Source organism: Pteropus alecto, unplaced genomic scaffold, assembly GCF_000325575.1.
Source record: "Pteropus alecto unplaced genomic scaffold, ASM32557v1 scaffold65, whole genome shotgun sequence".
In the NCBI taxonomy this organism is placed as follows: Eukaryota; Metazoa; Chordata; class Mammalia; order Chiroptera; family Pteropodidae; genus Pteropus; species Pteropus alecto.
Genome location: NW_006439191.1, coordinates 6818665 through 6831302, shown reverse-complemented (window position 1 = coordinate 6831302; position 12638 = coordinate 6818665). Strand labels below are relative to the sequence as shown.

The following is a 12638-nucleotide window of genomic DNA, read 5'->3' as shown; positions in this document are numbered from 1 at the left end:
CAGACGCCAACCCGGCAGCAGGCGACCGGCGGCCGCCGCCGTGGCTCTCGCCCCCGCCCCCCGGAGACCGCTGGCGGGGACTGTGATTCCTGCGGGGGGACGAGGGGCTTGCCTTGGACGCCCACCCTTCCCCACCTCTCCTGCTTTCTCCCCCGCCTGGACCTTCTCGCTGAGGGCACTTGGCTCCCCGAAATCGAGCCTCCCCTTGCCCCTCTCCGCGGCCCCCCGCTTCCACCCCGGACGGTGCCCGGCCCGTTACGCCAGGGTCTCCATCCCCGGCCCGGCCCGTCACTTGCGCTGTCGCCCACTCTCTCTCTCTCTCTGCCTCTGCCTCTCTGCCTCTCTCTCTCTTCCCCTCTCCCTCTATCCCCCTCTCTCCCTCTCCCTCTCCCTCTCGAGCTTCTGGAGCTCCCCTCGGAGCGCACCGTCTGCTGCCAGCAGATAACATCACGATCTTGCCTGGGAGGGAGATTTATACGTCCCCTCCGGACCACGTGTTTGCCTTCAACAAAGTGACGTGCTAGGTTACAGTCAGAAGTCCTGTCGTTTACTTAGACGACGGCAGGAGCTCGCCCCAAACCGCCGAGGGGGTGTGGCAACGAGGATGGCTGTGGGCAGCGAGCGGGAGGTGGGGTGTGCGCCCTGACAACAGTGATTTACGGTATTTACTTTATATAGTCATTTTGGCCCCGTCTGTTGAAGGACAAGCTATCCAGCCTCCCGTTTGGACTTCGTGGGGCTCACTCACAGCCTCCCAAATTGAATCACGTGCTCCAGAATGGAAGTCTTCTCCCCTGTATTGTGTACACACACACACACACACACACGTGCGCAGGCAAAGCAAACAGCATCAGTTTACTCTGCACCAGCCCAGCCGTGAGACATGCGGTCCCATCTAGATTTGCCTCCTGTCTTTTTGGTGGAGTCGTTTTGTTATTCCCCAACACCATGCTCGCACCCCCATCCTAAAGCTTTCCTATGAGTTTGTTTACAGTCTAGTCCCCCTGTAATCACTGTGAACGGCCCTAAACAGCGCTCTATCGTTTTTACCTAGAGAACCAAGCATATTTGTTTGTTTTACCGTTTGAATGAACGGGCGTCTTCTCAATTTGCCGTTCCTAAGCCGCTTCTTGATAAGGCTTTCACTCCGCTTTCTCCCCCAGCTAGCCATGAGCCACCGACTTCACAGCAAACGTCCAGGGAGCTGGAATTTGATGTCTACTGTTACACTTTACACATAACTTGACACTTTCTCTTTCAAACTAATCCAAATTAGAGAAATACAAGAATGATTCTTGCCCCTGTTCACTTTCTCCTTTTTCGTTTATTTTACCTTTAGTTACTCAAAATCAACTTTTCAATTCGTCGCCACTGTGGCCACACTGACTAGACAGATGATTTAAACTGGAAACTCTGTTTAACTTTTCCCCCTGCAACTCAAAGCCTCTATATTATTCCCTCCTTCGGATGTTCCTTTTGTTACAGAAAGCTCACAAGAAACTTTCTCTAACTTTTGGAATTTACAGTTAGGTAAATGGGGCCTATATTATTAGTAAACAGAGCTGAATAAAGTCATAACAATAGGTAACATATTACACTTAGAGAGATAGGCGTACGTGGTTTAATTTTCAGAACCCTATAAAGGTGGAGTTATCATGATCATCACCTCTATTTTGCAGGTGAGGAGACACATCACAGGTAAAGAACCTTGTCCAAGACTATACAGTGAGCAACACAGCTAGATTTTGCCGTCAGGGTCCATCGTCCATGTTCTCACCCGCTGTCCACTTGTAAGACACTCTGGGCCCTGCGGGGTGGACACCGGGAGCTCCATCACAGATTCGCGATCCCCAGCATCATGTTAAAGGCTGGGAATTTTGCGGAAAACTATTCCAGCCTTTTAACCCAGCATATTCCAAACTCCCTGGAACATGGAATTCCCCCCTGCCCCATTCATACACCTCAGAAAGCTCTGGAATAAAGGAATTATTCCAACCCACTTTGGAATAATTCTGAAAATTGTGTATATATCATCAGCAGCAGGTTTGCTTCCTTGGAGCCGGCTTCGAGTTGAAGTGACTTGAAAGGCCACCCACTCCCAGTCCAATAGCCAAAGCAAAACACACTCGAGGGAGGGCCGGGGGGCTGGGAGGCTCATGCAGTTGTCATCCCTGAGTTCAGTTTGAGAAGTGTGGTCATCGAGGTATACACCAAGGGGGGAAGTGAATATTCTCAGAGCTGGGACAATGACAATATAAAGCAGGAGCTCCACTAAGTGATGACGTCGCTTTGGACTATGGCTGGTTACCTAAGCCACCACAGGGCACTGAGGACACAGGTTCAGCCTCTCTTCAAGCCTGGGAGACTACCTTCTGGGTATAGACACAAACACACCTGCGGTTTAGTGGATTCAGATTAGAGTGTAGATAGAGCAACAAACAAAAGTCCATCTAATCACTTCTAGGAAAAGCACTTAGGCCATAATTCTGCTGACAACCATCCTCCTTCCCAACATAAACAGACCTGCTTCGGTCCATAACACTTAGTTGGACACTTAGTGCTTACTCTACAACCCTAGGCCCCTGGCCTATTCCTAAGAGGCTGCTTTTAATTTCCCTAAAGCCCAGGAAGGTAGGACAGAGAAGTGATTGGTGTGGGCGAGCCACTTTCTGCCTCTCAGGTGAGCAATCCTTTGAAGATGTGACAGGTAAGACTGTAAGAGCTGTCTCCTTGGTAACCATGAAAAGATACTCTTTATATTAAGTAACTCTTGAAGTCTTTTCATCTCTATATTCGAGAAGTAAACATTCACTAAATGTATTGAGATCTTATGTGCTAGAGACGTCATGGGTGTTTAACCCATGGAGATCGTCTGGAGGAGGCACAGTGTTTAGAAGGGCAGGCTCCAGACTCAAGTGTTCTTGGGTTCAAATTTCTGTCACTTTCTGGCTGTATGATCCTGGCCAAGTCACTCACACACTTGTTAGTTTCTTCATTTGAAAAATTGGGATAACACACAGTGCCAGCAACATAAGATTTTTGTGAGGATTAAGTCACACAGGTATAGAAAGCGCTTCTAACACAGCCTGGCACCTTGTGTGTGCTCATTAAATGTTACCTTCTGTAAATACATGGTCATTAAGTTCTTTTAAACATTATGGTCTTTTGAAAAAAAAAAAAATGGTATTTTGCCCCTAGTAATCGTAAGCTTTTAAACATTATGGTCTTTTGGAAAAAAAAAAAAAAATGATGGTATTTCGCCCCTAGTAATTGTAAGAAGAAAAGACAGGAAAATACACTTTTGGTGAATAGCACTCTAAATGACTATCAAAGTCCAGTTACGTCCAAATTCAAGGTTAAGGTTTCTTATTATTTAACATCCTAAAATAGAATATTCCTTGTATCCGGATCAGAGGTAGAGGGGGCAGCTGTTTCGACCATGGGCCTGTTTTTGCTCATTCGAGGGTCCACTGCCCTAAGGGATGTGGAATTCCCACAAGAGGCTAAACAAACGTTTGGTATCAAAACAATTGCTCGTCCTGTCCTGGAGTTTTACCCTGGAGTGTATGATCTAACAGGCCCTTCCTAACTCTGATGAAAGAATACCTTCACTTTTAACAATTTTCGGACGCTTCCACAATGGTTCCAAGCATCAAAAACCAGGAGGTGGGGAAAAAAGATACATAGGGACCTCCTGTGACTGATTACATTTTACTCTAAAAAGTGACGCTCGATAAATGCAACAGACCCCTTTGGTGTGAAAATACGCCGAAAGCCTTTTCCGTTCTCACTTATAATTTTATCTTTGATATCTCACTCGAAAACAGTGTTTATAACAATTTTTGCCTCACGTTCTATATGCATTTCTAGAGAAACAAGTTTCTATTCTCAGAACGACGAAATGGAAAGAAAGGTCAGCGATTTCTCCAGAAAAAGTAATCCAGTTCTTCTCCGATCTGTATCTTATAGGTTAATCTAAGAAAGGGGTGATAAGGAGAAAAGCAAGCCTTTTGAGGCCTTCCGATACACCCTCACACATGAACGAAACTCTGTGAACATTACCTCACTCCTCCGAGTTGTGATTAGCTGCGGATTATTGCTGGGGGCTTCGGGGCCCTTTGGTCTCTACGTCTCTACATTTCAGCTCTGGGAGAGTTCCGACAGGAGCAAGTCTTTCTCTGGGAGGCAGTCTCTCTGTGGCCTGGGCTTGGTCAACCCCAGGGCCAACTGGAATCAGTCAGTGGCAGCCTGTGGTTTCTTGCCCCTGGCAAAAAATTCATCCACTCCAATGGCATTAGTGACTGGGGTAAATAAATAGTATTTAGTGACTGATAATGAACATTACAGGGACAGCTAGCATGTCACATAATGTGGGCACGCGCCTAATAAAATGCTAATGTTCATAAGAAGCCAGTCGCAAATGTCCCCTCGTCGCCCCTTACAGAATCCCTACGTCTATGTCACTTAGCTGACCACGCCACGAATCCAGACACACTTCACAAAACAAGAAGCGAGACTTACAGTTAAAATGAAAATTAAATTGAGGAAGGGAAAGAAAAGGTAAATGATAGCGAAAAAACATGATTATGTTCTCCTAATTAAAAAGTATGACATGAAATGGAATTTTTACTTTAAAAAAGTCTTTAAGTGAATTTGTCATCATTTCAGTGGGCTTCGTAGACTGTACAAAATTCCAAATGTGAAATTTCCATTAGCAAAGTTACCGACCTATTTCAGACAACCTTGCCTTGATTATTCTGCAATTAAAAAATGAAAATCAAATAAAAACCAACAGGTAATAGTAACTGCACATAAAAAGAAAACCTGGAGGTACTTTTTCATGTTAGAAGGGAAACTAGTATTTTAAAAAGCAAAGTGTAAGCATTAATATTTTTTAAAAATGAAGTTATGTAGATAGTTCTGATGTCTAAACCTGGCCACAAACTGTCCCCGATCTTTGTTTCAAGTCTTAGGAAAGAAAGTTCTTAGAAGTAGGGTGACCATAGAATGAAGGGGTAACTAACTATTCATGAACATATCAGGACAACAGGGGTGAACCAGGACTGTCCTTCATTGTCACTCAGCTTTAAACAAGGCCAAACACTTTAAAATCTGAATCTGTAAAATGCATCAGACTTTCACCTTTTCTTGGTTAGTCATACAGTTTGCCTCTTTCCAGGCCTTTCTGTTCTTTGCCTATGCTGCAGAGTCTGATACTCACGATCAGAGCTCTGACCTGAAAATGCTTACCTGTGCGATCTAGAACTTACACCAACGCGCACCAGTCCCAAACGAAAGCCCCTTATAGGTGCTCGGCTGATTCTCGCCAGCTCCCCGAAAGCCCATCGCCCACACAGAGAGAAAGGGGATGAGGTTGACGACGAGGATTGAGAAGCTTCTCAGGTATTGTTTGCACAGCCAGGTTTGTTTTTAAATTTTGGAAAATGAACAACAGGTAAAGAATCCAAAATGTAGGAATGAATTCTGTCTCCTTCCCACTTTAGTGAACAGAAAGACAATGCTTTCTGTTTGTCCTTCGGTGCTCATGGGTCCCCAATATTGACTTTTGATCTTTCTTGTTTGATAAACAGTAAAGGCCGCACAAAACCAGGGACGCCTAGAAAGGGAACGTCAGCTAACTGAAGAACTTGTCTTTCTTGTTAACTTGGAAATCTTCGTGATTGACTTCCCTACAAGATCTAGTTTCTTTTTAGGTTATTTCAATTGTATTGCTGTGTCCTTATTTAAGACAAAGGTAATATCTTTACAGTTCCTGGGAAATGACCAGCTATTTACTATAAACCAAAGAAATAAATCCCCAGATGGGTCTGCGCTGTGACCCAAAGAGATGTCAACAATACACAAAAATGATTTTGGCTGCCTAGTTATTAGAGGGAAGTTTGTTTTTTAAGAGATGTGATATTAATTAAGGTCATTAAACAACAGACTATAAGATCAGTCTGCTCATTTGGCCAGTTGTAACAATTAAATCTAATCAATGCCATTAACAATGCTATTAATTGTTCAGAAACCAGCTCCTTCTTGGTTTGTGGGGGTGGAAAATTCTATCAGTTAATTCCATGACAGCCTAAATCATGCCACCTAGTGGACAGCGGTGGTATGTTTATAGCTTCCTATTTGGAGAAAACCAACAGGCTGGATTTTCTCTGGGTGTTTTCACTACAGCTTATTAAACAATCATACAAGGTCATTTTGCTGAAAAATCTTTCTTAAAACTGTAATTGACAGTTTCACCTCATGACTATATTCCATTGATTTTTTGTTGTTTTTCCAGAAGGCACTGCATAACAAAAATTCCTGCACATAAAATGAAAACTATAATTTCACATAGATTGGAAAGCGTTTTTAGGAAAGATCCTAGATTGATAACAGTGGGGCTTCTTGAATTACAAGTTTTTAGTTACCTGTTTTCTCCTAGCCAATAACAGTCAAAGCTCAAATCTAGCCTTCAAGTTTAAAGCCTAATTTGACTAACTAAATTCTTAGTAGCAAAAATGTCAGCACTTACATTTGTATGAGTCATTTAATGTCCTTTGACAAACAGCAGCATATAGGCGATATGCTGTATCTTAGTGGAAAAGGAGCAGCAGTCACGTTCTAACAGACAAAATGACAGTAGCAACCAAAGCTCCAGAAATGACAATGCTACTTTAAACTCTAAATTGCCACTGCCAGGAAAATTTCCACCTACAGATGATACATGGTGTCTGTTTTGCCCTGACCATAGGTTCACGCGGTAAATAAATGAGACTGAAAAATGCAACAAGCCCATATATTTTCTCAGAGCCAAGTTCAATTTCTAGACTCTCATTCCTACAGGACATTAGTATCATCCGAAATGCGAGGGATCACTGCTGTGCACAGCAGCTCTGACTCAAGCTTGGCCTTGACTGTATTAGCTCTGTGACCCTGGACAAGTTATTTAACCTATTTCCTGTTTCCTCAACTGTACTTTGGGGACAATAACAGCTCCTACTTCACTGGGTCATAGGAAGACTGTCTGTGAGTTAAGGGCATTATTAAACCCTTAAGTAGTATCTGGCACGTAATAATTACTGTATAAATGTTCGCCATTACGAACTCTGTTCCAAATTTTGCTTGAATGACTGATGAGCGTATCGAAATAAGATGGTTGAAAGCAAAATGGCAATATTTTTAAAATACATCAAGGAAGTAGAGGTTCTCATTTCAAAACAAGGTAAATTTTTATTAATCAAGAGACAGAAACAGAGACCACATATGAGAGGGAAGTCGGATTTTTTATGTTCCATGTTCAAAGCAGGATAATCATTAAAATTTAAAAGAAAAAGTGGAATTCTAGCAAATTGGACTCTTGATACAGTCATCTTCGTACCTCTCCTTACTAGAGTGTTCTATTAAGATAGTATTTAGAGTTTGGGTTCTGGAACCCAAAGTGGGCAATATTTTTAAAATACACTTGCCACATTGCCAGAGTGGGCAAAAAAATTTGTTTTTTAGTATCTCATTAAATGTGAGGCCTTCTTTACTCAGTGTGAGACCTATCTTTGCAGACTGTCAAAATTTATTTTCTTATAATTACATATATTGAATATGAAATTTATATAATTATATAAATTATGAAAAATTTACCTATACTATCCTTTTTTTTAATCTTACATTTTCAGTTAACATATTGACATGTGCGTTTTCATGAGTCTTCAAGGCCATTGTTTTAAACGGTTGCAGGAAAGTGGAAGTATATAATTCACGTAAATGTCCACACATCACTGAACTTTGGTTGTCTACAACTTCTTGCTATAAGCTATGTTATAATATTGCTCATACAGCATTTTTTTTTTTTTTGGTTAATCAGGATCTTTTCCTGAGGAGAGATTCTAGAAGTAGAATTACTGCGATTCAGTTAAATATTTACCAGCTGCCAGACTTGTAGTTTTTGTGGGGAGGGACTCTAGGTTTAGAAGAGAAATTACACAGATCAGAAGTGCATGACAAATCTACTAGTTACTTCATCTTCTCGACGCAGAATAGAGAACATTTCTTGAGACCTCACGCCTGGCATTGTGTTGATAGACACATTACTCAAATCCTTGCCATGAGATCAAGCACATCTCCGCGCCTGGCCTCCCTGCCAGCCTCACAAAGTTTAAGGAACTTGGGCAAAGACACGTAGCTAGTAAGAGTCCAAATCGAACTCTGAACTCAGTTCTGATTCCAAAATTATGCCTTCTGCCATCTAACAATGAATACTATTTCCAAAAATGGCCGATGTAAATATAATTTCACTCAGACCTCACGTGGATCAAAATACGGCAGTGTTTCTCACGCGATCTTGTTATCCCTCGGGTTCCTCCCATTAGTGGGCAAGGATGATATCACCATCGACCCTTCGGAGTCCGAGCTTCTGTGTTTATGATACACTTAAGAGAGCGCGGCGTCAGTGAACAAAGACAGATATGATGCAGAAACAGGGGACAGCTCGGTGCTTCAGGGTAATGGCTGGGTCCGAGAGCTAATGTCAGTCTGTCATTTACGTCCATTCCGTGGGAGGGGACACGTTTTTATCTACGACTGGAGTCTGGACCAGCGGCACAGAGGCAAGGGTCTGTCTATGTCTAGTAGCCGCTGGGTGAATGCACAGCTGCAAGGCCACCCACGCAAGGGGACACAGCTCTCAGCTGTGTCTCCGCCCAGAGCCCCATGGAAATGCGCTGTTCCTGCTTTGATGTTTATGAACCGACTGCATTAAAAAAGCAGGATAATGATTCAGGGGTTAGAGAAACTGTTATTTATACAAATGCGGTTAACACCTCATCATTTTAAACTGGCCGTGCTAATAATGCTCATTGTGCTGTTTTCGAGGGTTTTTGGCCCAAAATGCGCAACCCATGTTTGCTGGGGCAGGATGTGAGGGTGCGCTGGAGTGGGGCCTGGGGCTGCTGGAGGCCTCGCGGGTCCTGCGCAAGGTCGCGTCCAGGAAGCGTCCCGGCTGAGTGGGCTCCCTGGAGCCAGCCCACAGCCTGGGGGTCGCACAGCTCGCGACAACTCTTGGTATTCTGCTTATGTCAATCACCATTTCAAATACCTGGGCACCTCGCTGAAACGCCATTCTACTTCCAAACCTGTTCGCAGATCCTGTTGATTACTGTATTTAATCAAGTTTCAGAAAGACTCAGCCAGTGAAAAAATTCATCAGGCCCACCTCTGCTGCAAGAGGCAGTGACATCCGTCTGCCCAGCTGGCCACCCTGTTGTCTTGGGGCAGGGATGAGCGCTCTCTGTAGGCATGGAGCAGTCCTCTCTCCTGCTTCCAGAATGCGTTCTTACTGCCAATTCACCTCAAATAGTCTTCGTGCAAATACCTGCAGGGCTCGACAGACTCCTTACCTGTCACTGGCGTACCCAGCGGAGACAGGTACCAGTCGCATTGGCCCCAATGCTGCTGGGTGACCAGAAGGGAAGAGTGGGATGAACGCGGCTTCCGTCCACTGCAGAATTCCCGAAGAGAAAGGAAGCTGGCGTGGAAGCGGAGCGCCGACGAGGCAGCCCCCTCCCCGTTTAGACCAGCGCCCCGGTACCAGGCCCCTGTAATGGGCGACTTGGAGTCCGTCATCACAGTTATTTAACCAATTATCTTTTAACAGATATTTTTTAAGTCATGGCAGAGATGACTGATTCATGTCAAGTCATCACTGTTGATCCAAATTGCCGAGCGATTGAAATCATACGGTGAGAACTTACTGCAGGATTAAATTTTAAAAAGGAAGGGGAGATTTAACATTTGGGCCTTTCTAGGAGTAAAATTATCCCGTTTTGCCATAAACAATACCATGTCTTAAGTGATTCTAGCACAGTTCTTGAAATGGGTGCTCCATTAATGCTAGATAAATAGTTCTTAGTTTTCAAATTCTATTAAGAAATTTAAGTCAAGAAACAATAGCTTAAGTTATTCCACATTGAAGTTAAAAATGTACAATTTGCTACGTTATACATCGCTGCGGACAGAATGCTTGTGTCCCCCGAATGCATACGTTGAAGGCCTCATCCCCCGTGCAATGGTATTCGGAGGTGGAGGGGGGATTAGTGCCCAGGAAAGGGACCCTGGGAAGGATGAGCTCTCTGCCTCCGTGAAGACACAGCAGGAAGCCGGCGGTCCCCAGACAGCAAACCTGCCGGCAGCTGGGTCTTCCCAGCTTCTAGAACTACAAGGAATAAATGTCTGCCGTTTTAGCCACCCAGGCTCCCATACTGTTCTAGCAGCCCGAACTAAAACACACACACACACACACACACACACACACACACACACACACGTGCACATGCACACGCACTCCCCCGCCCCGACTTCCTTAAGAAATTAACGAACGTTATAGGACAAGTAGGGAAGAAAAAGTGATTCGAACGGCACAAAAGTATCAACGGATTTGTCTGGCCTCCTCCTCTCCCTTCTACAGAACCGTCTGTGCTCTGAACTCCCATCCCTTCGCAGGCCTTCTCCGAGGCCTGACGCTGCCTTTAACTCACGCCCTCAGTGTTTCCATGCTTCCGCTCACGCTCCTGCTTTAGGATTCTCGGCGACTGCGCGTGTAACTAGGACAGCCACACACCGTAACTGAACGGCTTAATTAAGCTCCGCACTCACGCGGCCCCAGGGCCAGCAGCTCAGGTGGCAGGATTAGTTTAGTTGGTGGCCGCTGAATATTAAGCATATTCATATGCGCGAAACGGTGATTAAAAAGCCCTAAGAGGTTTAAACATTCCCCTTTCACCCACTTATTGTAAAAGACACAAAATATTTTGAAGAACTTGGACTTATCCTTAAATAAACCTTCCAGAACCTCCCACCGAGTCATCTGAGGTTCCAAGTACTGGAGGTGAGCCTTTGAACTATTCCACTCAAAGCGTTTCAAGGTATATTTTTCAGTGAGTAGAATAATACTCGATCTATGTAAAGTTCTAGGTAACTTGAAAATAAATTCAGTATTCCAAATACAAGTTAACACGCTAAACTACTAAGGCGATTCTACATTTTCAGTCGAAAACAGGTATTATCTTTGTGAGATTTCAATGCTGAAAAACAATTAATAACCAATATGAAACTATGCTAAATACTGAGAACATTCACGTCGGCCACCTAAACATCCAGATGAAGGAATAAGGTAACATCTAGTTACTAATTACGTCACTATTTTCAACAGTTCTTTCTAAATAAAGAAAAAAAACTTTTTATTATTATATTACTCTAGTTACCAAAAATCCAAATGTTGTTATAGTTAGATAAATTGGGGTGAAGGTAATAGAAATGCAGTTCTTTCATACTTCCCTCCTTAGAGAATTCAAAGACAACACAAGAAAGATGGAATGGATGCGGAATTATTTATCTGATTGATGTCAGAAGAATTTAGATGTTGTGGGTAAAATATTTAGGGTAGAGGGGACAGCTAAAATATTTAAACCATTCATCTAAAGATATACACGTAGTTTCTAAAATAATATGCTCATCCTTAGATTCATATTCGTACATGGTGGTATTATGCTTATATATTTTCCAGCCAAGATGCAGAAATACTAGTACATATAAAACATCCCATCTTTATAAAACTTATTTCATGTTTATATATATGCACACACACACACACACACACACACACATGCACACACACACACATATGCACATTATAGCTTTCTAACTGATATTTTTTCTTATAGTGGCAACTCAATTTTATTTTGGAATGAAATCATTTCTGAATAAAGAAAACCTGCAAAAATTTTTTCCCTTACTTTCAGTTTGAAATCTTGTTCAATTTTTCAAGATTAAACTAAGGACTATACAATGAATATATGTCTCAAAAACAACTTGTTAGCAAATGAGAAGTTATTTATCTGTTCCTATCACCCAAATGTACTACTGAGAATTTTCGCAAAGCTTTGGTACGATGCAGAGGAGATATATAAAAAGTAAATAAATAAATAAAGCGCCATCGTTAACTATGGGGAGAAAAAGTTCTCAGGTGCTGTTAGGTTATGTTGAAATATTAACCTGTGTTAAGTTATAATGGGATAGTTACTCTTACTACTATTGAGAAATATTTGTTCATATTTATATTACAATAAAAAAATGGCAGTTCTATAATTTAATAAGACACTAAAGTTCAAAAGCTGGAATACAAAAATGCATTTTGAGCTTTGCTGGTTTAATCACTTGGCATCTTAGGTGTATGTATACTCGCCTTTATGATAATAAACGCCAGGCCACGAAGTAATGTAACGTCAGTTCTGTAATGCTTCTAACACTCGGCGGGTTTGAAAATATAAACGTCTCTGCTCTAGCACAGTTTTGGGGGGAGGATTATCTTTCAATACGTAACAGATGCAAGTATGTGCAAGTGGGTAGCAGGGGAGAACTATTTTTATTATGAAAAGATGGAGAAAGGAATGGAGCCTTACAAAAAGGCAACAGATTATTTCTATTAAATAATTCCCCTACAAACTTGCCATCCCAGGCCCAGTTTCACGGAGACTGTGGAAAGACACTATAGTCTTACTTTCTCCTCTTTTTTTATTTAACAGCTAGATGCTAAAACTCACTGAACTTGGTAATCTTTAAGGCAACAATAAGGAATCAAGTCTCAAATCAGA

The 12638-nt window shown here is 42.6% G+C and overlaps 1 protein-coding gene across 1 annotated transcript in view; it reads right to left on the bottom strand.

The window, feature by feature from the left end:
- Nucleotides 1–1168: 1168 nt before the first annotated feature.
- RRP15 (ribosomal RNA processing 15 homolog) overlaps nucleotides 1169–12638 on the bottom strand; it is a 37283-nt gene continuing 25813 nt past the window's right edge. Inside the window, exon 5 of the mRNA XM_025049834.1 lies at nucleotides 1169–1204. Within this exon, the coding sequence (XP_024905602.1) occupies nucleotides 1184–1204 (21 nt within the window). The 3' untranslated portion in view covers nucleotides 1169–1183. The remainder of the gene's footprint in view (nucleotides 1205–12638) is intronic.